At 43.2% G+C, this 23949-nt stretch overlaps 1 protein-coding gene across 7 annotated transcripts in view; it reads left to right on the forward strand.

The window, feature by feature from the left end:
- IGF1R (insulin like growth factor 1 receptor) overlaps nucleotides 1–23949 on the forward strand; it is a 203688-nt gene that overhangs the window by 73273 nt on the left and 106466 nt on the right. Inside the window, exon 1 of one of the 7 annotated variants that reach the window (XM_068959030.1) lies at nucleotides 8152–8186. The exons of 4 other annotated variants lie outside the window; for them this stretch is intronic. In XM_068959030.1, coding sequence (XP_068815131.1) covers nucleotides 8174–8186 — 13 coding nt within the window. In that variant the 5' untranslated portion in view covers nucleotides 8152–8173. Of the gene's footprint in view, nucleotides 1–8151; nucleotides 8187–16312; nucleotides 16440–16710; nucleotides 16756–23949 lie in introns of those variants that run through there. 2 more of the 7 variants (XM_068959032.1, XM_068959029.1) reach the window with 2 other exon arrangements.

Raw genomic sequence — 23949 nt, forward strand, 5'->3', positions numbered from 1 at the left:
ACTTCTCAAAACTGTTATAGGAGTAGCCACCTATTAAATCTTTTAGCCTAAAACAATCAGCACCAACAAAAAGTGGCTTAAATAATATGCTTGTTTCGGTTAGGCAAAAAGCAAAATGCCACAGTTAGTTGTGAGGTGAATTATGAATGGACTTGTTCTGTTTGTAACCCCCGGGGGCCTGGAAATGGTTTTAAATGGAGAAAGTGACCCAAACCGGTGCTCTTATTGTTGAAATGCAGCGGTCCTTAAACAGAGTATCTGTCCATCGTTGTCTTTCCTGCTCCTGTGATACTGTAGGCTCTGTTGGGATGAGAAGAGCCATAAGGACAGAACTGTTATTAGTCCTAGTCAGAGTTCTCCCAAAGTGGCGTTTTGGGTTTTTTTCTTTTCTTTTCTGAGACTTGGAGGAAAATCAGAGAAGAACTTAAATTAATCTTCTCCAAAGTTTCCCCCCCCCGACCCCCCCCCCCCCCCCAACTGGCTGTAGTTTGAATATCGCAGGTTGAGGCAGGTGGTGGTGATGTCAGTGTGTCTTCTGCCGCTCTGTGGGCACCAGCGCTTGTTGTGGGTGGTCTGCCTTGGTGTTTGCTGCTCTCCCCTCCTCCCCGCTCTCCCCCCGGCTTGCGCTGTAGTACTGAGTTTCTTCGCTTTTTCGGTTGTAGTAGCTGCTCAGTGGGAGTGTGAGAACATGTGATGTAAAGCTCAGTTCTCACTTTAGAAACTCTTCGTAATTGATACTGGAAAACAGACCGTCACTGAACTGCACGAAGAATGGCATTCGGTGGCTAGTCAATAAAATGTAGTTACTGACCGTTCGTCAAAATTAGGGGGGGGAAAAAACCCGTAAGCAGTACTGTTTTCTTCATTCTGGCCTTTGTGTTCTTTGGGGCACACCTCAACTGAAAATAAAACTGCTCTTGTTAAAGTAAAAAAAAAAAAAAAACCCAACAACTTTGTATCCAGGTTTGACTGAAGTAGGGGAAAACCGCAGCAAAAGTTAACCAGGACGTAATGTGAAAAAATCTTAAAGCAGCTGAAATAATTTTCATAAATCAATAGACTTAAGCATTTTCATACGAAATGAGTATCTAAAATTAGAGGCTGGTTCTGCGTTGGTTTCACTTGTATACGTTTCATTCTTTGGGGAGGTTGTGCTTTGTGAGCGGGGTTTAGGAACGTGGAACAAGTTATGAGTACTTAACTTGGCAAATAAATCTGTCCACACCTTATTTTCCTTTTGGGGGAACTGCTGTGAGTGAGGTGGTACGAAAGCAAGCAGGGGAGAAGGGGAACTTGAGGTGGGGAAGCTGCAAACTTCGTCATCTGACACCGTGAAAGCAGCTTTGTGTGCGGAGCTGCTGTTGACCCTGGGTACCAGCAGGGCTGTATTAGTTATTGAATCTACAGGGACACAAGCAGATGACTGGGGGTAGCAGGGTTTTCTGTTGATTTCCGGTGAACGGGAAGAGCTTTTCTTTTTTTTTTTTTTTTTTTTTTAATGTGTATTTTAAAGGCTAGGCTTTAAGAAGTGTGTCACGGGCTGATATATAGCCCTCTGACGTTTTGAGCTGAAAATGATTCAGGTTTTCCAGACGCAAACAAAAGGCCGTGCTATCTGAGGCGGGCCCTTGCCTAGGATGATAGCGAGAGCAAAAGCGGAGATGATAGCAAAGCCTTTATGGTTATTGCTCCAGTGCAAGCTGCTCCGCTGGCGTTTCTCATACAGGCACTCTGTTCCATCGAGGTTTCTTAGTGGTGCTTCTTCTGAAAGCTATTGGTGTCAGTTTGGGGATAACGAAGGGGGAAGAGGATTTGGGATTAAAATTACTTTGCCGCCTGGTATGTGCTATAGATAGCTGTGAAATAGTGCAGTTTGTTCAGGGACAGCTTTGCTACCTGGAAATAGAAAATAATCCAGGAGTGAGGCTGCATCCCACCGTGCAAATTTTGTGAATAAAGGAACCTTGTCTGGAAGTCGAGGTGAATCTCTGCGAGTACGGGGCAACCTTTCCCTTCCACGCGCCGTCGGAGGCTTGCACTCCGAGCCCTGTGTTTTAAGCCTGTAGTATTTTCTGAAGATTTGATGTTAAAAGAATGAAAGTTATGACTGTTTGACTGAAAGCAAAAATCCAACAAATAAAACAGCGTGCTTGATAGAAGGCCTCGTAAACTTGTTCCTAATAATTTGACAGCTCCAATCTGCGTAGAGTAGAGGGACTGAAGTGATGAATCCCCTCTCTCGAAGGCTTCGGCGCCTCTGCCTGCCTCCTGGCAGCAGGACGGAGCGGCATTCGCTGGAATCCCGAATCAGAGGTTTCCTTTATTGAAAGCTAAGGTTTGCTTTTGACTTTATGGATATGCTTTTTGGGGAGAAGTACTGTTTGCTCTGCCTCGTGTTCCTGATAAAGATGTGGCGTTCAAACAGCAATAGTTTATTAAATTTGTTTTTGTAATGAAATATTAATTTAACTCTTGTAATGGTTGACTGGCCAGAATCTAAACTTTGAACTGGGGATAGACTGTAAACCTCAGGAATTGCAGTTGTTAAATTTAGTGCTAACACTAAATTGGCAGGGACCCTTTTAAGTCCTACTTATTTAATAAAGAAATGAAAAGCAGTGGAATTGCAAACCCTGTAATAAATAAGATTTTTTTTTTTTTTTAATCAAAAGTTGTTAGTTTATTTCCTCATCCTTGGCGGGATCAGCCCCAGCCCCGCAGCACTGAACTAGAATGCTTTTGCAACTGGAAAGTGAAACTGAGTGGTGAATTTTTTTGTTTTTTGTTTTTTTTTTTTTTAAACCATTCAACTTTACTGAAAAGCAGGGAGAAAACCATAAATGATGGAAATGTGAAATGCATTGCGTGTGAAATGCATTTCAAGCCTTCATTGTGATAATTGATTAAAAAAGGTAAACAATTACAAAAAATAATTATTATCACAACATTCGCCTTCAGCAATGAAGTATTTTATAGTATTACTGTATAGTTTAATATTTGTATGTGTTTTCATTTCCTTAGGGTAATGTATCAATTTGATCTCGGTGAAAAATTGCGTCTGTATACTAAACGATTAATCCAGTGCTTGAAAACATTCCTTTCTTCAAAGTAACAACTTGCTTTTGGAAGAAGAAAATCTAAAACATAAGCATCACAGCTCTCCTTTGCGCACTGAAGTCTGTTCCTTAACGTCTGGTGAAGTAACTTGTCCAAGGTCAGTCTGCGGCGTAGCTCGAAATAGCGCTTTGATGCCGGCCGGGCTGCCCTTGGCCATCGCCGCTGGACGTGCCTTTCCGAGGCGCCTGCTGGAGCCGTGGTGACCGCTCCTGACCTGAGAACGGGAGAGAGCTGCCTTGAGCGCTAATGACGGAGGCTTCACCGCCCACAGCTGAGTTTTTGCATGCACGGAGTACGTTTTGAGTAAGAAAACATAGTGTACAGTGAGGTGAAGGTACAGGAATTACAGGGTGTCTGTGTAGAAGACAGTTCACATTTAAGGAGTTAGGGTGAGGAACTGCAGTTTTCTCCAAGTACTTCAGTTTACTTGTCATAGGATGAAAAGAAAATTCTTAAAAAAAAAAAAAAAAAAACAAAGTAAATGTACACACTTAAACTTTTCCATTATCATTTTATTCTGGGTATTATTTGAATTTTGAACAGACTCTACATTGAAGAAATGTAGGAAGCATCAAGGATTTATTTTGCAATCTGGCTGTCGGCAGTCTGCCTGCTGGTTTTTCTTGTCGAGATGTTGCAAAGCTTTTTCCCTTTCTTTGCTTGACTGAAACTAAAATCTTCAACTGCAGAAATCATTTTCAGATTTTGCATAGGAGAAATGAAAATGTATTGACTTGCAATGCAGAGACGTGTTTTCCACTGACGTTTGAAGTCAGCGTAGTCTTTACAGCATCAAGATGCTGGTACCAGAATTACAGCGTGTTGCTAGGCGTAAGGTTAAGGGGTAAATTTTCCTTGCCATATGGACAGCTTGTAACAGGGCTTGCGAAAAGCTAATGCATGAGATGAATATAAACCTTTTTCTTTTATTTCCTCTCTGAGTGTCTGAGTTACTGATTTGCATCTCCTTCTGGGAGAAGGATGCAATGGGAGGAAAGGGTACGGGTAGGTTTAACTATAATCCTAGAGGCTCACAGAAATGCTTGTGGTTGGGGGCAATTTGAGCCAGTGGAGTGACGCCAAGCGATGTGGCAAGGAAGCCCGGCTTCCTACCTGGCTCTTGCAGCTGGAGCTCCAGCAGCGTGCAGGCCTAGGGGCCACCAACTTCCAGGCGTTTAAAAGGTTTACTTCTCGGGTGGAAAGAAACGGCTAATGTCCGTTTTCTGTAGATCCGTAGTTTAAGGCCAGCGTAGCGCTTCAGAGCGTCTGGTCCCTTCGCTTTTCAACCTGTGGGCCGTTTGTCATCAACAAGTTGCATGCTTACCCCAAACTGTGGCCCCCTGCTAATTGTACAGAGAAGCTATTTGTATGCCTGTTCTCATGTGTGGAAACAAGTTAAAAGGGAGAAAATAAAAGGTAACGATTACTCAGAATTTACTGAAATCTTACTTTTTAGTAAGGACGAAAAGCATGGCAGCACCGCACTAGAGAAATTTCTTAAAATCATCCCATCTTTTACAAAAGCTGTTCTTTGATTAAAAAGGCTGAGAAACACTTGTCTGCTTGGCCCTCTAAATATCAAAGCCATTAAACTTCCCTCAGTTTTCTCTGTAGTGAGCCGGTTACTTGTTTGACTGAATCACAGTGGATCCTTGCATTTGTGTTCATATTTGATTTTGTAGGGTTTATATTTAAGCATCTGTAGCAGTTCGATGCTACAAGCGCTAGTTTGATTTTGGTCCTTTGCCTTCAGAGAAAATTGCTTCCTTTATTTGTCATTTCTGGAAGATGAACTGCCTGTAGTTAAGCATAAATGACTAATAACCTCAGTGCTGGTCTTCCACGTTTGTATATCGCTGCGATCCTTTCAGTTTAATCCAGACACACCAGAGTACATAGAGCGTGTTGCGATACTTCCTTATTGCCAGAGTAGATGACAAAACGGTGATTTAAAAAAATGTTGATTTTCATAAAGCACGGCAAGAATCTTGCTTGGCGGGTGTGCATGTGCGGTGGTGGGCTTTTCTGTGGCTCTACCTGGCCTAGGCATTTTGCTTTATTTATGACTAATCATACAGCTTTTAAACATGCTCTGGACTCGCAGGTTTGGTTGCTATGATGATTTCACTTGAGCCCTTGAAGGGGGCTGTGACAGGAGAGTGTATTTTCTCTGAATACCTTAGTTGTGAGGTGTTCATCATGAGCCGTGCAGAGATGCAGTCCATCCATACCCATTTTCATTGATTTCTAGAATTCTAGAAATTACTATCTATTTTTTTAAAAAGCCTCTTAGAACACCCTGATTGGGTGTGAATCATAAAGTCTTCGCATCTCTCCAAAATTCACTTGTATTTTAGGTGGAAGGGAATTCCTCCTGTGTCCTCTGCCCTGTAAGACAGCCTTTGAGAGTGGACTGCCTCTCTTCTGTTTGAACCAGTGCGGGGTGTGGGGGTGTGTGTGTGTATATATCTCTATATATATCAGTAGCAAATCATTTTGAAAATGGGCTTGAATATTTTGATTTACATAAATCTATGCCTCTTGGTTTTTTTTTTCCAACCGTTTTTCAGATTTAAAGAGTTATGCTGCAGATTCTTCCTTTTTGTCTACAAGAGGTTGCTGAGATACTCCCCTTGCCTGTTACGCCTTCCTCGCGGTAGTGACCTGACTCCACTTGAAACACGGGTATATGAAATCCAGTTGCTTTGCATTTACAGTAGCAGGGGTGCGTTGTTCTCCCCCCCAACCGTGGTAAATGGTTATGGAAACGTCTCTAAACGCGTCAGATGCCATTTCAGCACTTTGCCAGAGCAGCAGTTGGAGCAACAGTTGGTAATGCTTGGAAGCGTACCTGACGGCTTTAGTCATTTGAATGTTGCATTTTTGTCACTGGAGAGATGAGCAGAGGTTTTAGATCGCTAGCAAGCCATGCAACACCTGAGTAATGGTTTTGAATTTCCCTTAAAGCAGTAGTGGGCTTTTGAAACCCACACAACAGAAAATACTAGCATTAGCAAAGTGCAGTCTTTCAAAACCTTTTGCTTGCTGTTGGAAGAAGCTGTGTCTGGTGTTACTGCAAGAGATGGAAACAAACTAAAAATACGTATATGTATTTATTTCAAGTTTAATTCCTTTGTGTGTCGGCTAAGACTTTTGTCTATAATCCGTGGAAGCTTTTTGCACTAGGCTGAATGCGTCTGCTGAGAGGGGACAGAATACGTCCTGGGTAGTAAAGGCTCTTTATTGCTCCCTGGAGGCACAGGGGTTTCAGCTCCCCCACCGGAACCTCGCTGCCCCTCCCGTTTCACGCTCCCTTGGCTGGTGGATCTTTCTTGGCAGCTCGGGCTGGCTTGGGAAGCTTTTCATTGCTTCCTGGAATACTTCCTGAGAAGTCTTTTGGGGGCTCAATGAGATAAGCCGCCTCATTTCCTCTACTGTTTCCCGATGACTTGCCTACAGTAAAATTCTTCCTGTTTCTGAGGGGGGGGAAAAAGCCTTTTCTTCTCCACCCGCTTTACTGGCCGGTCACGTTTGAGTTGCCAGGTGCTTGTTCTTTCATCCTTTGCTGTAATTCTGTTTTACCTTCCTCGTGTTAGTTCTCCCCCTGTAAATCCATACAGTTTAAGCTAGAGCGTTTAAATTTTGCCAGACCTCTGATGGCCAGAGTGCTCTTTGTACACGCTTCAAAATGGGGTCGAACACAGAACTGAAGTAGTCCTTCAACTGAAAAGCAGTGCTGCAGGTGGGAATGCTTTGACCTTGAGTCGTCTACCTGATTGACTCTGTCTTGTAGATACCGTTTCAGCTTCTGCTGTCTGGGGAAAGAGTTTTCTTCCCCAAACCGAGTTCTCATTTTTGGAGGCTTCTCACTGCTACCAGACTAGTCGGCATTTGCACCCGTTATCCTTTCGCCGCAGTGCTGCTGGTGATAGTTGAGGTTTTGGGCTGCTTTGTTGCAGCTGGTAGTTTCACTGAGAGTCTGTGAGGAGCGCTTTCCCTTCAGCAGAGCAAAAATAGCCTCGGGTTTGATAGTGTCGCTGCTGCTGCTGGTGCGTTGCTGACCAGATCAGAATGCAAGATACGCAAATGCATTAATTTACAGATTGAATATATTCATAGTCATATATGATGTTATATGTAAACGATTAGTTTTCCTTACGTAGTTTGTTTCTAGATCCTTGCTTTAGAAATGAGAGAAAAGTCCATAGCTGTTCTTTCTGCTCTGTCCCGTTGTAGTCTCTATCATGTGCTTTTTTTCATTGTGTGGTTACCGTAGCTCAAGTGGTGTTTTGACTGCAACTCCAAATGCTTTATGATGGTTACTTTTAACAATAAAAATAACGTCTGCTCCTTTTGAATAAGCAATACAAGCATGATCTCTGTTTGGTGTGGCAGAAGAGCCAAAACCGAGGAGAAGTTGACTTGCAGCAGTGGCTCGGGTTGTAATGAGATCTAAGGAAGTGGAAGTACTATTAGCTGCAGCATGTTTCAGGCTTCTGAATTTCCAGAGCTTTGAAGTGAAGGACAATAAAGTGTAGCATGTGGAAAAAATTTTCGGGACAGTCAATCTGTTACTTGTCAATAAATCTTTGAAAACGTATCGTCACGACTGACAGTGATCTAGATGGTAGCCCAAGTGTTACCCAACTCCCAGGCTCTGATGGAGACAGGATTTAGGTAGGTTAGTCTTTCCCTCCTTCACCTTGTACTTCAGGAAATGCAGATAGTTGTCAACTGCATGCCTAGCTTAATTGACTGCAGAAAATATCTAAATGATTGTAACTGTCTTTTTTCCTTTGGAAAAAAGCTAACAGTCCACAAGGAAGCTATTTATCACTAGCGTTTGCTTGTTTTTGGGAAGTCTTGATGGTTCTTATTGAAAGTGACTGGTTTGTAGAGGGTTGAGGTAACAAAAATTGTAAAAGTTTCCCCTTTCAAAGGGACTAAATTTAGATTTATAACTTCCCTTCAAGCTTGAAGTTCCTGACATAAGCACCGTATGCATATTTTTGTTAGCAACAGATAGTGGTGTGGCATACTGAACTGCGCCGTGCTGATGGAAGAGGCAGGTAGTGTGTCGTTTGTGTCTGCTGCTTAACCCGCTATGTGGAAGCGAGAGCTTGAGCTTGGAAAACTGATGAGGTGGGGACTTGTGGTCTGTCTTGTTCTGTTTTCTCTTTCCCTGCTGTAAAGAAGCTGTAGACAGTTGCAACTGTAGTGCTGCGTTTTTTTGCATCTGTAAGAACCTGTATGTGACTTCAGTTTGGCTCATCTGGGCATTTACAATGGCGGAAATGCTTTGGTGAAATTTGGGGAATGAATTTGCATTGGAGGAGTGGAAGAGTCTGATTGTTAAGTTTTTGGTGTGTTTCTTTGTTCTCAGTTGCTAAGTATAGCCCGGTGGTTTGATTTCATGTTCCCCACCCTTGCATGAGCCCACATCAGGAACGCCGTCTTTCCAGAGGGGTCAGCATTTGAATTTGTCCTCTTAGGTTAATTTAGGAATCATTGATGGACCTGTACAAAATTTTTACTTCATGTAAAACCACACACAGGCAACATCTTTGTTATCCGATAGCAGTGCTGATATTTTGGGTATAGGATCAATGTGCTTTTTCTACCAGTTTTTCAGATTACTGACTCCTGTCTCCTATAGGGCATAGAGGAGCCTTTGAAAGCTTGAGAGCTGACCTCTGCGGCTTTTGGAAACCTTTGAACGTGTAGTTGTGCATCTTGGAACTATCAGTTGCTTGAAACTCATATTGCTCAGTATCGGCTCCTTTCTCCATAAAGAATTTATTTCTGTAGCTGTAATTATTAGCATGTAGCCTGATATTGTATATTATCTGGTGATGAGACTATTCTCTCTAACTTTAGTAGTCCATGCACTTATTTACAAGTAAGGCCTCATTGTTGGTGGGGGGGGGGGGGGGAGTAGGTGGCAGTAGGTGGTCACTTAAGTTAGTTGTTTATTTTTAGTAGCAATGTGTTTTTTTTTTTATTAATTTTTTCTTGCACACTGAAACTACCTTTTATAATCTCAGCGTCACTGAGTAGCAGCAAGCGTAACAGCTGCAAGCATCTGCTCAGTAGAGACCTGCTGCTGCTGCCAGAAATGGAGCTGATAATGATGAGCAGCTCAACAGTGTAATTAAGGTCATATTAACTACAACAGCTCCTCCTACTTTAAATATAAAAATCTAGGGAAACCATCATGCCTGAGCAGTTCTGGAGGTGGCTCCTTCTCTGAGGGTGGCAAGTTCTGAATCTTTGGAAAAAAGATTTGTCTTGGAAAAAAGACAAAGGAAAGTTCAGAGAAATGGGAGTTCATAAAGGGATGTTTCATACAAACCTCCTGAAGTTTCAGGGCAACGCCGTTCACGTGACATTGCTGGAGATACCTCAGTAATCCTCTTACAACACACACAAACCTGTGCTGTATTGGAGTAGCTGGAAAGGTTTTGCTACCTCTGCTTCTGAAGTTGGAGGAATGGGATGTATAAGCTATAATCTAGCGTGTGCCACGGTGGGAAGAGTGGGTGAGCGAGACTTAGCGATCCAGGAGATTCCTTCCAGCCTTGCTATTTTTTCCTGTATTTCTGAGGTACAGTTTATGAAACATACTTAAAACCAGTGTCACTAAAAGATGACAGCATTGATTGTGTTGTCAAAAGGGAGGTATGCTCTGTTCAGAATCAGGGAGATGCTTGAGGAATGCAGAAATGAATGCTTGAAATGAAGCTACATAAGGTGTACGTGTACTGTAAGGACATTCACTTGTTCTGTTTTTGATGCAAAAGCCTTGTGCTATCAGGTGCAATGTCTTTGGAAGAGCTATTGTCTTTTAATCTACTTCTCCAAACGTCAGGAATGGTTGCTCTTCTGCATTGAGTTTATGACCTATGCCTTGTATTAAAATCAAAATATGATGATGATTTTAGGCAGGGAGCTATTCCAAAAGCTCTTCTTGTATTTGACTTCTTAACTTAGCAGATCTTTAAACCAAAGATGTTTCACTTGAAAATGCTTCTGGGTAAGGTTTTATAGACTAACTTACAGCCCAAAGCAAGTCCTATGAAGCGAAGCAATAAACTTCTTAAAATAGGGTTCATAATGCAAATTCTTAGCCATAATAATATTAGTGGTGGTTGTTAAATTGGAATATAGCTCTTGACTCTTTCTTGATAATAGACATATTTTATACTTTTTTTTTTTTTTTTTAAATCAGCTGCTCTCCCTGATATCGTGCTTTGGCTGACAAGAGCTTAAACGCACTTAATTTGGAAGAAATTCCTTAAGATATTGCATTGGTGGTATCGCACAAACCTTGCACTGCTGAAGTAAGTTATTTACAGTGGTTTGGGAGCTGAGCATATCTGACAAAATGGAAGTCTTATCACTGTCTGACATGGGGTCTCCTTGTCTTGCACGGGCAGAATGGCCAGTTCCTCTGAGCAAACCCTCCTTGGGTGGCCCCTGAGCACAAGCCGGTGCCTCCTGCTGTGCTGTTTGCCCTCCTCTGTGCTGGATCTGAGTCTAGTCCTAAGCAGTAGCCGTTTGTTTTCCGGCACTTATCAAAAATCCGAGAATCCTTTAAAAGAGGGGGTGAGTGGGGTTGAAGTGGGTCTGGACACACACACAGCTGTACGTTACTCCGCTGTTGCGGGGAGCGAGCAGCTGCACGGAGGAGGGATTGCGGTGTGGCCAGGCATCAAAGGCTTTCTAAGCTGTTTTTTCTCTGCGTCCAATCAATAATTAAAGAAACACATGGAAATCTTGTTCTTGCACTTTGGTCCGGTTTAATGCATGGGGTGAGAGCGAGGGAGTGACCCGCCTGTCTGCAGGAACCGTTCCCGACTGCCGCGTGGTTTAATGGCCTGAGATTACACAGTGCCATGCCCTATCTGGGTTTTCACTTTCCGTTTTCTGAAAGGTAAAAAGGCCATCTCGGAAGTATTTTGAAATCTGATACGCAGAAAACACTTCTGTATCCTCAGAAAAAGCTGTGTTGATATGTGCTTCATTTTCAGCCTTTAATTTCTGTGAAAGACGAGGAACGTGTTGGTGACCGAAAGTCTGTGCAGTGCGTGTTGGGAGAATAGGTTTCTGAGATGTATTTGTTGTACAGTTCGTGGCCTGCTTGCACTTTTTTCAGGACTTAAGAGTCAGATTTTTAGGTTAAAAAAGTTTCTACAGAAAATCTGAGCGTGTTGTCTCTAAAAGGCTTGCGGCATCTCCTCTGGGTTGCCACGTTCACAAAGAGCTGAACAGGATTTTTGCTTACCGTTGTGTGGAGGCTGAAATGCAAGGTCTGCTCTGCGTGACCAATTGAGAAGTCTTGTTCTGTGTCGCACCCTCTCTGCGTAAAGGTGTTGTTTTCCTCTTACCGGAGGTATAGGATATTTATGCTCCTAGGACTTTTTTTTTTTTTTTTTTTTTTTTTTTAAGGAAACGCATGTATGTAGTTCAGCCTGCGTTTATGCATTTTTCTAATTTTAGGGTGTGGTTACAGCAGACCCGGCTCTTCCTGGCCTGGAAGTGATGAAAACAAAACGGCAGCAACAAAAGCGGTGAAGCAGACAAAGCGCTCCGGGGACGGGGAGTGCGCGCTTTTAAAAGTGGTGATTAGGGCGGGTAACTCGGTGCCTCTCGCCTGCCTTCGGGAGGCCCCGTGTCTGCTTTAAGCTGCTTCAGGCGTTGCAACCTCGTCTGGGCGAGCGTGTCAGCGAGAGGCACCTCGAAAGGGGGCGGCGAGGGGGGTTTGGTGCTGCCCTTTGTACGCGTGTGGGAAGAGGACCGACGTGGAGTTCTGCTTTCCGTGCAGCTTTTTAAAAGCCTAACCTATCCAAACTTGAACTAAGGACGCTTGTTTGCCATTAGACCAGAGGTCTGATTGTTGCTCATATCCCGAAAGGGGTTTCTCCCGGCTCCCTTAATGAGCAGGCTGGGACTGGGAGGGAGGAGGGAGGCGGTGAACGTTGTGCCCTCTTGTTTTTCTGTTGTGCAGGAAGAAAAAAGCAGAGGAGCCTGTCCTCCTCCTCTGAGGCAATTGCGGTTAAGGTTTGCTGAGTAGGCGGGAGTGGAGTGTTTTGAAGGGAAGAGCAGCTTCAAATTAAGACGGCCAAGTACTGTGCCCAAATAAGTTTGGGGAAGTTCTGCCCTTGGATGTGCTCTCGCTGCAGCTGACAGTTTGGGGTCAAACTAGTTTATGGTAATCGCAAAAACTATTGTATGTAGCAGACCGTTCTCAAGCCAAACAGGAAAACCGGTTCTGTGCCCTGGCGAGTCTTCCATTTTGATGGGTGTTGTACCATAGCATGTTGCGGTATTAAGCCACAGTGAGGAGGAGGGATGAAGTATTACGCTGGCAGTATGAGCTGCCTCCCGTAGGTACCTCCAGATCTTGTTAGTCCAGCAGAGGTGAGCTGTTTGCATGCATATCATGTTCAGCGACTGGTGGTCAACGTGAGAGGAGATGGTCTTGAACGGGAATTTGTGCAATTAGATCCTGACTAGGAAAGCAGAAGCGAGCGTCTTCCATGTGCTGGGACAGAAGAGAGGAGGATGCCTGAGGACTTTGTGTATGAATCTAAAAGTGCAGAAAACTCATCTGAGAGTTGGCAGGTGAATGTAATCAAGTTGCAGAGTAGACTAGCTCTCTAACAGCATTAAAAATGCGATATAGGGAGAAAGCTAGTTTTGTCACTGTTGGGTTTGCTCTGCTATTTTCATACACAGGAAAATCACTTAGTTGAGAACTTGAGTTAAACAATGCCAAACAAGAAACTTGATTTGTTAACCTTTGTCTTCAGCAAATGCTGTAAGACGGTACTAAACTTCGAATTTGCGAGTAGTGTGTTGGGTGGGCGCTCCAGAAGAGCGAGGGTGGGCTTCAGCTGGCCCAGGTTCTCCTCGAATGGAAACGTGCGTGCGCTCGGGTTCCGCTTCTCGTGTCCAGGGTCAGCTGTAGAAAGTGCAGGGCACTTCAGTGAATTTTAGACTGAGGCACCCCAGGTGCCTACACAGGTGCTTTTAGATCCAATGGTACTGCCTGCCCTCTCATTTATCAGTCCAACCTTGAAATATCAGCTACAGGTGATGAGGAGCGGACTGATAGTGAGTGAAAAGGATGTGAAGTACAAGAACATCAGTTTTCTTATGCAGCAGTTAAATTGATGATGTCTTTCTGAGATAAAATGGAGCTAACGTAAGTCATAGCAGGAGCAGGAACATGCGGGTGCTGCGCTGGGATTCAGTGTGTTACGGATGTGGCTAAAAGTTGGCACTGGCTGCTTTGGAAGTACGGTACCAGATTTTACATGTAGTCTGTCCTGGATTTTGTAGAGAAGGCCTGATTCCTAAATATACACCTTTTAGCGCTAACATTTGCTGCCGATGTGACAGGAAATGCTAAGTCATTACTTTGTCCTTGGTTGCTAAATCCTTGCAAATAAAAATAGCCTGTTCTTATACTGGGGGGAGAAGAGGTATTTAGTCTTATTTCAAGTGTAGTTGATGGCCCAAATTTGTCTTGTAAGCCACAGGTGGAATTCCGAATGGAAGAGATGCGTGAAGGCCCTCTGACCATAGCACATCCTGAGATGGAAACTCCTTTACTTTACTTTTCTTTTTGTATCTTGTCTTTTTTTCCTGCTAAAGTGAACATAATATGCTTTGTAGTAGCTATTTCTTGGACAAACTGATCTGAAATGAAACCCAAATGTTGTTAAGAGTTTTGCCAGCACAACTGGAGTTCTAAGTATACATCCCGTGTGTTATTTCATTTTGCTCTTCTGTGAGAACTTTGATCGTGGGGAAATTGCAAGAAACGACATAATGCCATTTAAGTGGAAGAGGTATGTATAAAAGCTGTTTTACTAGGCATAAGCCTGTGTCTAGCCTGAGTAGTAGACTTTGAGTAAGTCTTCCCCCACCATAAAAAAAAAAAAAAAAAAAAAAAGAACAACAAACAAGTGGTATTCCTGGCTGGATGCGAATTGATATTTTTGGTGAATGCTAAGTTTCAGGTAATAACATTCACGCATCATTTGCATTTTGTACTTAAGACAGAAATAAACATTTTTTCTGGGACGTGTGAATAACTCTGTTAAGTTCAGATTACAATTTTCAAAGAAGAAAAGTCCAACTGGGTCACAGTGTCCATAAGGAACCCAAATAACAGTTAGGTCTCTTAGATATTTTGATTTCCTGCAGCTGCTGAACCTCTAACTGAAAATGTTGGCTGTGTGATATGCTGAGAGAAAGTGAGAAAGTTATCTCCATCATTAAATGTCATCTTGGATCTTGATGGATTGTTGAGATTTGAGACCAAGCTTGCTCTTTTGAGATATGATCACTAGTACATATAGTTTGTGTATTGGAATTTTTAAGTTAGCTATAAGGGGTGGGGAAGTGTTCTGTGGCTTGTGATGTTTGGGTATACGGGAAGTGGGTATTGGTGGGACCCTTCTGGACTAAACGTCTTTCTTGGTTCTGCTTGAGGTTGTGGAGGATTGAGGTGAAGAGAGGCAAAGACCGTTGCAGATGGTCATGTTCTTCATATTTGACTGGAAATATGAATAGGTCAGGATATCCCAGAACTTATAAAAAAAAAAAAAAATGATACCACGCTCCAAAGTGTGCGTGGGTTTTCTTGTTTGGTTGGTTTGTAACCTGATTGGGCTATTTCATTTATCCTCTAGTCTGTCCATACGCTTTCTCTCATTGTGTAATATCTTTGCCAAAGAATTATTTTCGGGGCAGACACAAAGTTTGAGGAAAATCAGGCAACTTCTTTCTTAGGTCATTTCCTAACGAGACATACTGTGCAGCAGTGACCAGAGGTTTATAAGCCCTACAAAGAAGCTCCAAGCCAGTTTTGTAAAGGAAGTCGGTCATCGTGGTGGTTTTGTTTCTCTTAAAAGCAGTTCTTTGACTGTAAGGTGTGATATTGCTTTGTTCATTGAGAAGCAATGATAAGAGGTATATAAATATTTAGTTATTACTTTTTATCATGTGGTCAGTGCACAATAGTCTAGCTCAAGGCACGCAGCCTTGTGTATTGAGAAAACGTAACTGTTTGGTGTGTGTCTTGGCCGAACAAAAAATTCAGTCTGGGCAAATGAGGCCAAAGAAGCAGCTAAACAGGCACTACCCCCAAATTCCTCTTGCTCCTTTTAAAGTGACAATGTAGGAATGCTTGCAAAGGCACAGATGATATACACGAGAGTTCAATATTGCAGTTCTCCAAGAATTTTCTGTCCTTGCTAGTACTGCTTTAATTAAAAACTGCTCCAAAAATGTAAATGGAAACCATTCCCATTGAAAACTAGTACTGAGTATTCCCTAAGGAAAGCTCTCATACAAAGCTTCCGGGTTCTGCCTTCTCTTTTCGAGCGTAAAATCTTGGGTGATCGCACCTGTGGGGGAACAACAGTTGCAAATGGCATTCGTCAAATCCCAATGAGAATTTCTCCCAATAAATATGTTTTAGACTCACGCAGGCAATTCTTGTGACCGATCTTAAAAATTGTCATTTTGGGGAGAAATGCCACCTTTTGGTCTGATAATGTTATGCCCACTTTTGGGAATGCAACTTGAGGAATGATTTGGGAGGGGGGTGCTACCGCCTGCCTTTTTGAGTGCTCTGCGTGTGTGAATCTGACCATTCAGTTATACATATGGACTAAGTCATCTCTCGGAGTTTTACTGTGTCTTCTTGGTAACTAAGTGCATCCAGATGGGTCAGATGTGGTAACGATTATCTGGTTGAGAGTTTGGAAACTTTGTTTTTTTGAAATGCTTGCGAGATGATGGATCGCTGCTGAGGATCTTGCAACATCGCGCAGTGCTCTGTGGGCACTTTGGACTAGCAGCGTTGCAGGAAAGGTGGTCACTGAAATATCTGGTACATTTAATCTGATTGATTGAAGTTTGAAATTGTGTCGATTCAAGGTCTTTTTTGCCTGGTCTAGAGAAAACTGCTTCTGTGATGAAGACCTGATTGGCATTTTTGGGTTAGTTCAGCCACGTGAATGGGTAGTTTTTCCACTAGTATAGATGTGATCCTTGCTTTCTTCTTATACGGCGTAAAAGGAACGAACTAGAGGGTGGGGGCAGGCTTGCCTTTTCTGTTTAAGAGTTAGTGAAATGACTGCTCTCATTTGCATGGTGTTTGGGCTGCGGGGCCCCTTTGAATATTTAGCAAGACAGTAGAGGGATGATGTTTACCATCTTTTACATTGTCAAAGTACAATAATTTTGGAATAAGGAACTGCTTTCTCAAGGGAATTACTTGTCTTCTTGGAAAACTGGCTGTAAAAGTAAGCACTTTTATTAAATGGCTTTGTAAGAAGTAGATTAAAACTTCCTGATTTATTGTTTAGCAGGAGAATTGTTCATTGTTCAGCAAGACTTTAGGATTGTTTAGCAGGAGAATCAGAAATGAGTAACTCATGCTGATGGTGACAGTTTCAATAAGTTAATTTATTATCTGATAATGAAATGAGGTCTTTGGTCAGACCTTGACCCCTTTAATGTCTACTATTAGTTACTCGCCTTTTGAACACTGCATGCCAAATTTGCTGAGCGGTCTCGGTTCTCGCGTTGCTGGATTTATGCAGGAGCTGAGCGTAACAGGTGGGCTCTTCACCTTCCTCCTTGGATCTTCCTCACTCCTGTGCATGTGTCTGTTTCAGTCTTCTTTCCTTTCTTTCTTTCTTCCTTTTTTTTTTTTTTTTTAACATTTTGGAAATTCCCCTTTATGACTACAAACAGTATGCTGCATTGCCCATGATTTCTTAGTGCTGATGGTATTACGGCACGTTTGAGTCTTGTTCCGCCTGATTAAATTGTTCTGAAGGAAGTCAGAGCTGCAAAGAGCATGAAAACAACTATAAGGCCTAACAGATCTGCCTACACCTTTATGTAAATTGGGGAGGGATAGGGAAGCTTCTCATTTCTCTTAAGCTGGCACAATTAGATGATTTTTTCCTTCAATTCTGGTCTGATATATTTGTTTCTTTAAAAAAAAAAAAACACAATACCTTGTGTGTGTGTATATATGTATTTTTATTTTTTATTTTAAAAAAAAAAAAACCACAACCCACTAGGGAGAGAGGACAAAGGCAATCTTTGAGCGGCCGGGTTGGCAGGAGCGGTGCCGATGAAACCCGGCCTCCTGGAAGTCCTCTCGCGTGATACGCAGGCACCTCCGCGGGCCACTCTTGGTAAACAAGCCTGCAAAGGTCTCTCTCTCTGCCTCCCTCTCTCCCTCTCTCTCCCTCTTTTTTTTTTCATCCTCTTCTCTGAAAATTCAGGTTGAGCAATAGGTTTAAGAGAGAAGAAAGGGTCAATGACCGTGGAATAAATAATAAATTCTTTTCCAAACAAGTCGCCTTTCTCTGGCGGCGTTTTCGCCGCCGTGGGCGCGCACAGGCTCCGTCTCTGGGCTCTGCAGCTGGAGCTCCTGAGCAGCCATTTATGAATGAGGCACCAGAAGGGGGAGGAGGCGACTGCTGCTACAACAACAGTCTGGTACTAGCTTTCATTCACTGGTTGCAATCGGAGCGTAACTGATGCTTTGTTTTAATAATGCTGCGTTTTTCCGTTTCTTAAACGGAATACGTTCCTCCTTTTTCTTCCCGAATCTGTTGTGTGATTTGCTGCATCTCGTCTTTTCCTTCTACCCTTCTGTCTTCCTGCATCTTCCCCCGCCCCCCCCCCCCCCCAATCCGCCACCACATACATTAAAGGGCAAAGGCGCTCTGGCAAGGCTCCCTGGTTTTGTTTTTTGTTTAGAACAAAGCAACGAGCCCAGAGCTTCTCTGTGCCTCTTCCGCCACCCTTCCGAAGGGCGGCAAGACTACGCGCCTCGCAGCGCGCCTGCCCTCCGCGCCCCTCGCCGCAGCTTGGCCGCAGGCGCGCTCGCCGCCCCGCTTTCGCACTGCGTCACCGGCCGCTGACATGGTTCTTGCTGGAGCCAGCTGAGCCCGGGGTGAGGACCAGCGAGGGGTGGATGGAGGAGGCCGAGGTGCCCAGTTCCCCCTCCTACTTCCTCCCAGCTACTTTAGGTAGCCCATTATTTTCAGCACTTCAGAGCCCTTTGTTGCGACTGAATTGAAGCCTGAGACAATGGCACCCTTGCTTCCTGTTCACAGCAAAATGAAGAGACGAGCCATTGTCCTGGGCATAATTGAGCCTCTATCAAAACAAAAACACAAAGAGATGCGCAACTCAGTTCAAGCTGCTGGTTTGAGCTGTAACAGCGGTGACTGTTTAGGACTAGAAACCTAATTAGCAACAGAAAGCTTTTTCAAGCCGGTGCAGCATCCCCTTTTAGTTTAAGACTTACAAGATGAACTTTGTTTGGAGACACTAAATGTTTTATGAGTAGTGCTACTGCTGATGATAACTCACAAACTATCTACCTCCCAAATTTTTTTTTTTTTAACCCCCTCCAAGCCAGGAGGGGACAACAGGTCGCGAGGTCCAGCATCAGCAGTCTCCTGAAGTATGTAACCAGCGTGTGTTTGGTCAAATATATATTACCTTGTTGCAGTACAGAAGACTCTTCTGTTGCCCCAGTACAGATCCTGTGTTAGCTGTTGATCTTCCTGCCTCTTGAATTCTCAAAATACAGTTATTCATTTTCCACTTTTTACCTCGTAAAGCTCGGTTTTTGTAACCAGTCTCATAAGAATTACTGTAAAATGAACATAGTCCAAAAAAAAAAAGTAACTTCATTTTCCTAGGCTAGATGTGGATCTTCAAGTCACTTTGGCTCTGTTGCTCATTTGTTGGTCCTAGGAGAGTGAGATTGTTTGTGCCAGCTGAGGGCAGTTGATGAGTCTAGTCATCGTAACTGATCATTGAAACCAAATAATACCTCGGTTTCTTTCCTGAGCATCCCCAATTAAGGGGTAGTACATCTTGATTAAAACAGTGAAAGACCTATGTTGTTACTCCTAATGAAGTTGGCACTTTGGGCATCTGAGAGGTGCTAGGATCTTATTTGCCTAAGCTCGCACTAAGCAAATGGTAATTTCCTAGGAGACACTAAAAAGTTCACCTATTCTGGTGTGCCTACTATATGTACGGGCCTGATTTTCCACTAGGGAGAATCTCTAAGCAGTAAGGATCTCAAAGCTGGGTTGTGACTTTGGAAAGACTCTTGAAAGATTTATTTGGCCGGATATGGGAAACTGATGAAAAGGTTGGGAAGCATGGTGAGGAAAACTAATTTCCTGTTTCTTTATAAAATCCTTTGAGAGTTATATCTAACAGGAATGAGTTGTCCTAAATGGAGGAGAGGAAGGTAGGGAAGAGCTATCTTCCCCACCCCCCCCCCTTAAAAATTATTTCAGAATTATCATTATTAAACCTAGAGGAAATTGGTGCATGTTATACATTTTGGAGATAAATGCTGAACTGTTAGTTGAATGCGTTGGTGAGTCGCTCCAGGTGCTTATGGCTGTCCCCATGAAACAAGGGGAAGGAGGGAATAGGAGCATTTGTTTGGGCAGGTAGGACTGAGCAGATCTCCTCCCTTCCTCAGAGCAAAATCTGGCCGGATCACTTTGGATTCTGGTGATGCAAAAGCAAGTAATGATATACTTCTAATGATTTAAAACTAAGCAAACTCATTCCCTAAGATCCGTATCCTCCTTTTTGGTGTTGGAGTTAAGGGCTTCTTTGTGACTCATATTCACTAATGCAGACACAAGTCTCTGTCTGAAGAAAAGCCTTAAGGGATGAGTAAGCTGAGATGACTTGAGAGGTTTGTGGGCTATGAAAGGCTGGCTAATAGTGACTGGAATGAAACTTCAAGTTGCTACAAAAGATTTCTGCAGATTATGTTAGTTTTGTGATGATGAGCAATGCACAAATAATGGAATATGGTGCATAAATCAGTTTTTATGTAAGAGGTTAAGTACTTGAGGAAATAGTAAGACTGTAAGAGTTGGTAAGGTTGCACCTTTAAGATCTGAACAGATAGAAAGCTTCTGAGTAGTAGAACCAGGTAAAGTCTTGGCTGTTCCTTTGCCTCAGCTTGTATAATTATATTCACTTTTTTTTTTTTTTTGGTCTGAGAGTCACCCAGATACTTTGCTTTATTTCCAAGTGAGCGAGTGTAGGTACCAGGCGTATTTAGTGTGAGCCTAGTGCGGCACACAGGCATCTTGTGGCTCTCCAGTTGTCCTCTAAATGTTTCAGGGAATTTTTTGGCCAGTTTTAACTTTAGATTCTTAAAAAAAAACAGTGAAGATACTGGGATGTTTTGAGTTTTGCTACTGTAAAGACACTGTCTGTCTCTGTCTGTGCAGTTTGATATCATGTATGTTGATGGGATGCTCAGCCAAGCACATGCTACTTAAATTTTTCATGAGATTACCAGCTGAGCTGAGGAGGTGTCCTTACTGCTACAACTTGTGATCTCTTGTGGACCTGGCTGGGGGGGGGGACAGTTTGGGAGGTACATGGTTTGTGAGTTGTCATCAGCAATATCACTACTTGTAAATTCTTGCCTGACTATTTTTAATATTTGGAAACGTGCAAAGCTTGCCAGTAAGCCAGTTTTATAAAAGTGTCAAAGCAGAAAGTGTAGAGAAGAGCTCGTCTTGCACCACGTAAGCGAGCTCTTCCTGTAGAGGTTAAATAAGCGGACTCTGAACTCTGCCGATCAAAGGCAGGCACACTTAACTAGCGAGTAAGCTTAGATGGTTTAGCTCCCGGTGATGTTCAGTGGTTGCCCTCCGATTCTGAGCCCTCTGCTAATAAAACGCCTTTCTCCTTCTCTGAGATTTACCTTAGTTGTACATTAGGGGCTAGAATTGGGGAAGGGAAAGCAGGAAGGGATGTGTTTGTGGCTTTGCAGTTTCAGACCTGTTCTTTGGAGGTTTTATAAGCTATTTAGTGAAACTGAGCTGAAACAGAGAAGGAAAATACCTCTTTGTTTCTTCATGTTAATATAACATTAAACAAACAAACCCATAACAATTGTTAGGTATTTATATTTTGTGGAAAATATCTATTATTTTGTTTTGTGGTTATCTTTTATTGAAATTAAATTCAAGTGTTGCCCATGGTAAATGAAGACTGAAAGGAGATGGGGAAATCCCGGGTTTTCTAATCTTTATATCTAGTATAAGCTAAGCCTGTATTCTGTGCTTGCTAGGTGATTTCCATTAGAGCAACTTGAACATAACAAAATTAAAGATTCAGAACAGGCCCGTGGGGTCAACTGGTGGACTATTCCCATTCTTCAGAGAGAAAGCACCGTTAGAGGGCCAAGGCTAGTTGCACCGAGTTCTGTGCTAGATTTTGTGGGTTAAAATTGTGTGTAAACTATTGGCTTGCATACGGTTTTCAGTTCGCACATTTTGGAAAAATCTGTCCTCATGTGTCTTCACTGCGTCTTGTTTTAAATTATCCCTACGTTCTTCTCCACGTGAATTCTTTCGTTCTTTTGTAACATATGCATTTACTGTGATGCTTCCAGATCAGCTTGGTGTTTTGACCGTAAAGAACATTTTATCTGCCTCTCTGCTCGTCTCCTGGATTTCTTTTGTTGCACAGCTTTTTGCGTGACATAAGTTTGCCCTAGTGTATTTATATCCGGGGCAGAAATTCTGTATCTATGCTTCAGCAGCAAAGACGGCTGGTAAATAACACTGATGCCGTGTGATAATATTTTATTCCTGATAGTTCTAGTTTTCAGTTGATTCTAAGCTACTGCAAGGAACTTCTAATTGCCACTGACTCAAATGCTCCCTTTTTAAACAAAGCATCGCCCTTCTGTGTGGTTTTGTATGCTGGAATCTTTGACTTGGAGATAATTAAAAATGTACTGCTTTCCACAATGGGGTTTCTAAACAGCTGTATTTTTTACCCAGCACTGCATGTCTGGGTGCAGCTGGTCTAACAGAAATGTAGTAAACATGAGAAATGACTAGCATTGTACTCGGAGGTTCTTGCATACATATATATGTGCATGTTTATTTAAGAGCAGAACCTTTGCAGCAGTTTGAATCATACCAGGTAGCCTGGTGTGAGCCAGGAGAAATGGCTATGAATGAGCCTGATATGAAAGAGCCAGGAGAGCTCTTTGAAATGACCTTGAAAGGGGTAAGTGCAGTTACGGAGGTGCTAGCGTGGGTTGACACTGTATGTGCCTCCACGTCCTCGTGACTAGCCATAAGGACATACGGACCGTGTTGCAGTTGCTGATTTTTACATTACCGTGACTTGACTGCAGGCCCCGGTGTTCTCCACAAATAAAGAAACGTGCTTGGACATGGATCAGAGTTGTAGCTGCCTACCGTTTGGAGCAACCCGCTTTGGTTAAAGCTGGCCCCATCCTCAATAACCTTGCAGTTTGTCCTCCTGAAATCGTCTTAATTGTGTACTGGTGACTTGACATCTCATGGCCAGCCATGAGGGTCCTTTATCGTAATTTGAGCGCCCTGACTTCACTGAAAGACAAAACTCCATAAAGCAGGCTCATGGGAAGGGCGGCACAAAGTGCCTTGACAACCTTGGATTGTGCAGTTTACATAGTTTTTTGGTACTGTTTAGTTATTTGCTTCTGTTGCATGGTCCTGAAGGAGTCCTACTTAAAAATAAATGATTTTCGTTTTCAGCAGAAACTCAAGGTGGTTTTGTCTCCCCTGTACGTCTCCTTCCTCCCCAATCCAAACATGCACAGCTAGCAACTAACAGCTTCGTGTAGGTGTGTGGTTTTTTGCCATTTGGGAGCCAAATACTTTCACATTTCGGCTTTCCAGACGCAGGTTCAGAGGTATTCCATTTTTCTCCTGTAGTCCTCTAATACCAGTGTCGGGATCGAGACAGGGTCTTGTTCTGCCTTTGTCCCCTGTCGTTTTTCAGGGAACTTGCTGCGAAATGTTCCTCCAGCTCCGGAACTAACAATCGCGGGAGCACTAGATCAGGTGGTTCTAGGTACCTCCCGTGACTGTCTCGCCTCTTTCTTTAAGCTGGTCTAGACAAACAGGTTAGTCCAAAACACGTTTGTTTGTCAGTAGCGCTTCTTCCAGGGCAGCAAGGCCGGAAATGTAATGGAATATGCAGCTTCCCCGCTCTCTTCTTTAAGGACAGTGCTTTGCCTATGAAACCTTTCATCGTTGCTTGTAGCTCTAGGAAATTTAAGCAAAACAAAAATGTGGCTGTGGGGACAGCGAAGAATGACGATGGCCGGCAACGTTTTGCTTGCTTAGAGTTGTGCGTGGCCTAGGTACGACTGGGACGCCATCCGCTGCTCCTCAGAAAACCAAGAACTCTGAAATGTGAATTTTTTTTTTTTCTTTTAACTACCGTTAAACACTGGAGGTTTGCAAGCGTTATGTTACTGTGTCAGGTGTCTTGCACCAAAGGGAAAGGTGGCATAGCTTTTGTTTGCATTGGTTGTGTGTGAGATGAAGAACTCAAATGGGTGACAGGGTGCTGTCGAGGCAGAGCTGCGAAGAAGTCGCTTGTTACCTGGCCCTGCCAGTCAGGCTTGGGGGGATGATTACCTAAGACCACCTGCTTCTGAGCTGCTCCTCAGCCTACCTCCAATTGGCCGAACGTTTTGGGAAATAATAAGATATCTGAATAGATTCGGACGATGTTGAAATAAATGCAGAAGCGCAATAGGCATTGCCATGGTGTGCTACGTCGTCTGGCAAGTGAGGTGGGGGGAGCAGGAGTGAAGTTCAGACTCTCAGCACACAGCCTGTGAAATCCTAAGGCAGCGCAGTGTGCAAGATTTCCGGTATGCTAGTTATTTATCTCCATCTCTGTCATTTAAAGTAGTACCTCTTGCAGTAGGACTTG

Source organism: Struthio camelus, chromosome 12, assembly GCF_040807025.1.
Source record: "Struthio camelus isolate bStrCam1 chromosome 12, bStrCam1.hap1, whole genome shotgun sequence".
Lineage (NCBI taxonomy): Eukaryota > Metazoa > Chordata > Aves > Struthioniformes > Struthionidae > Struthio > Struthio camelus.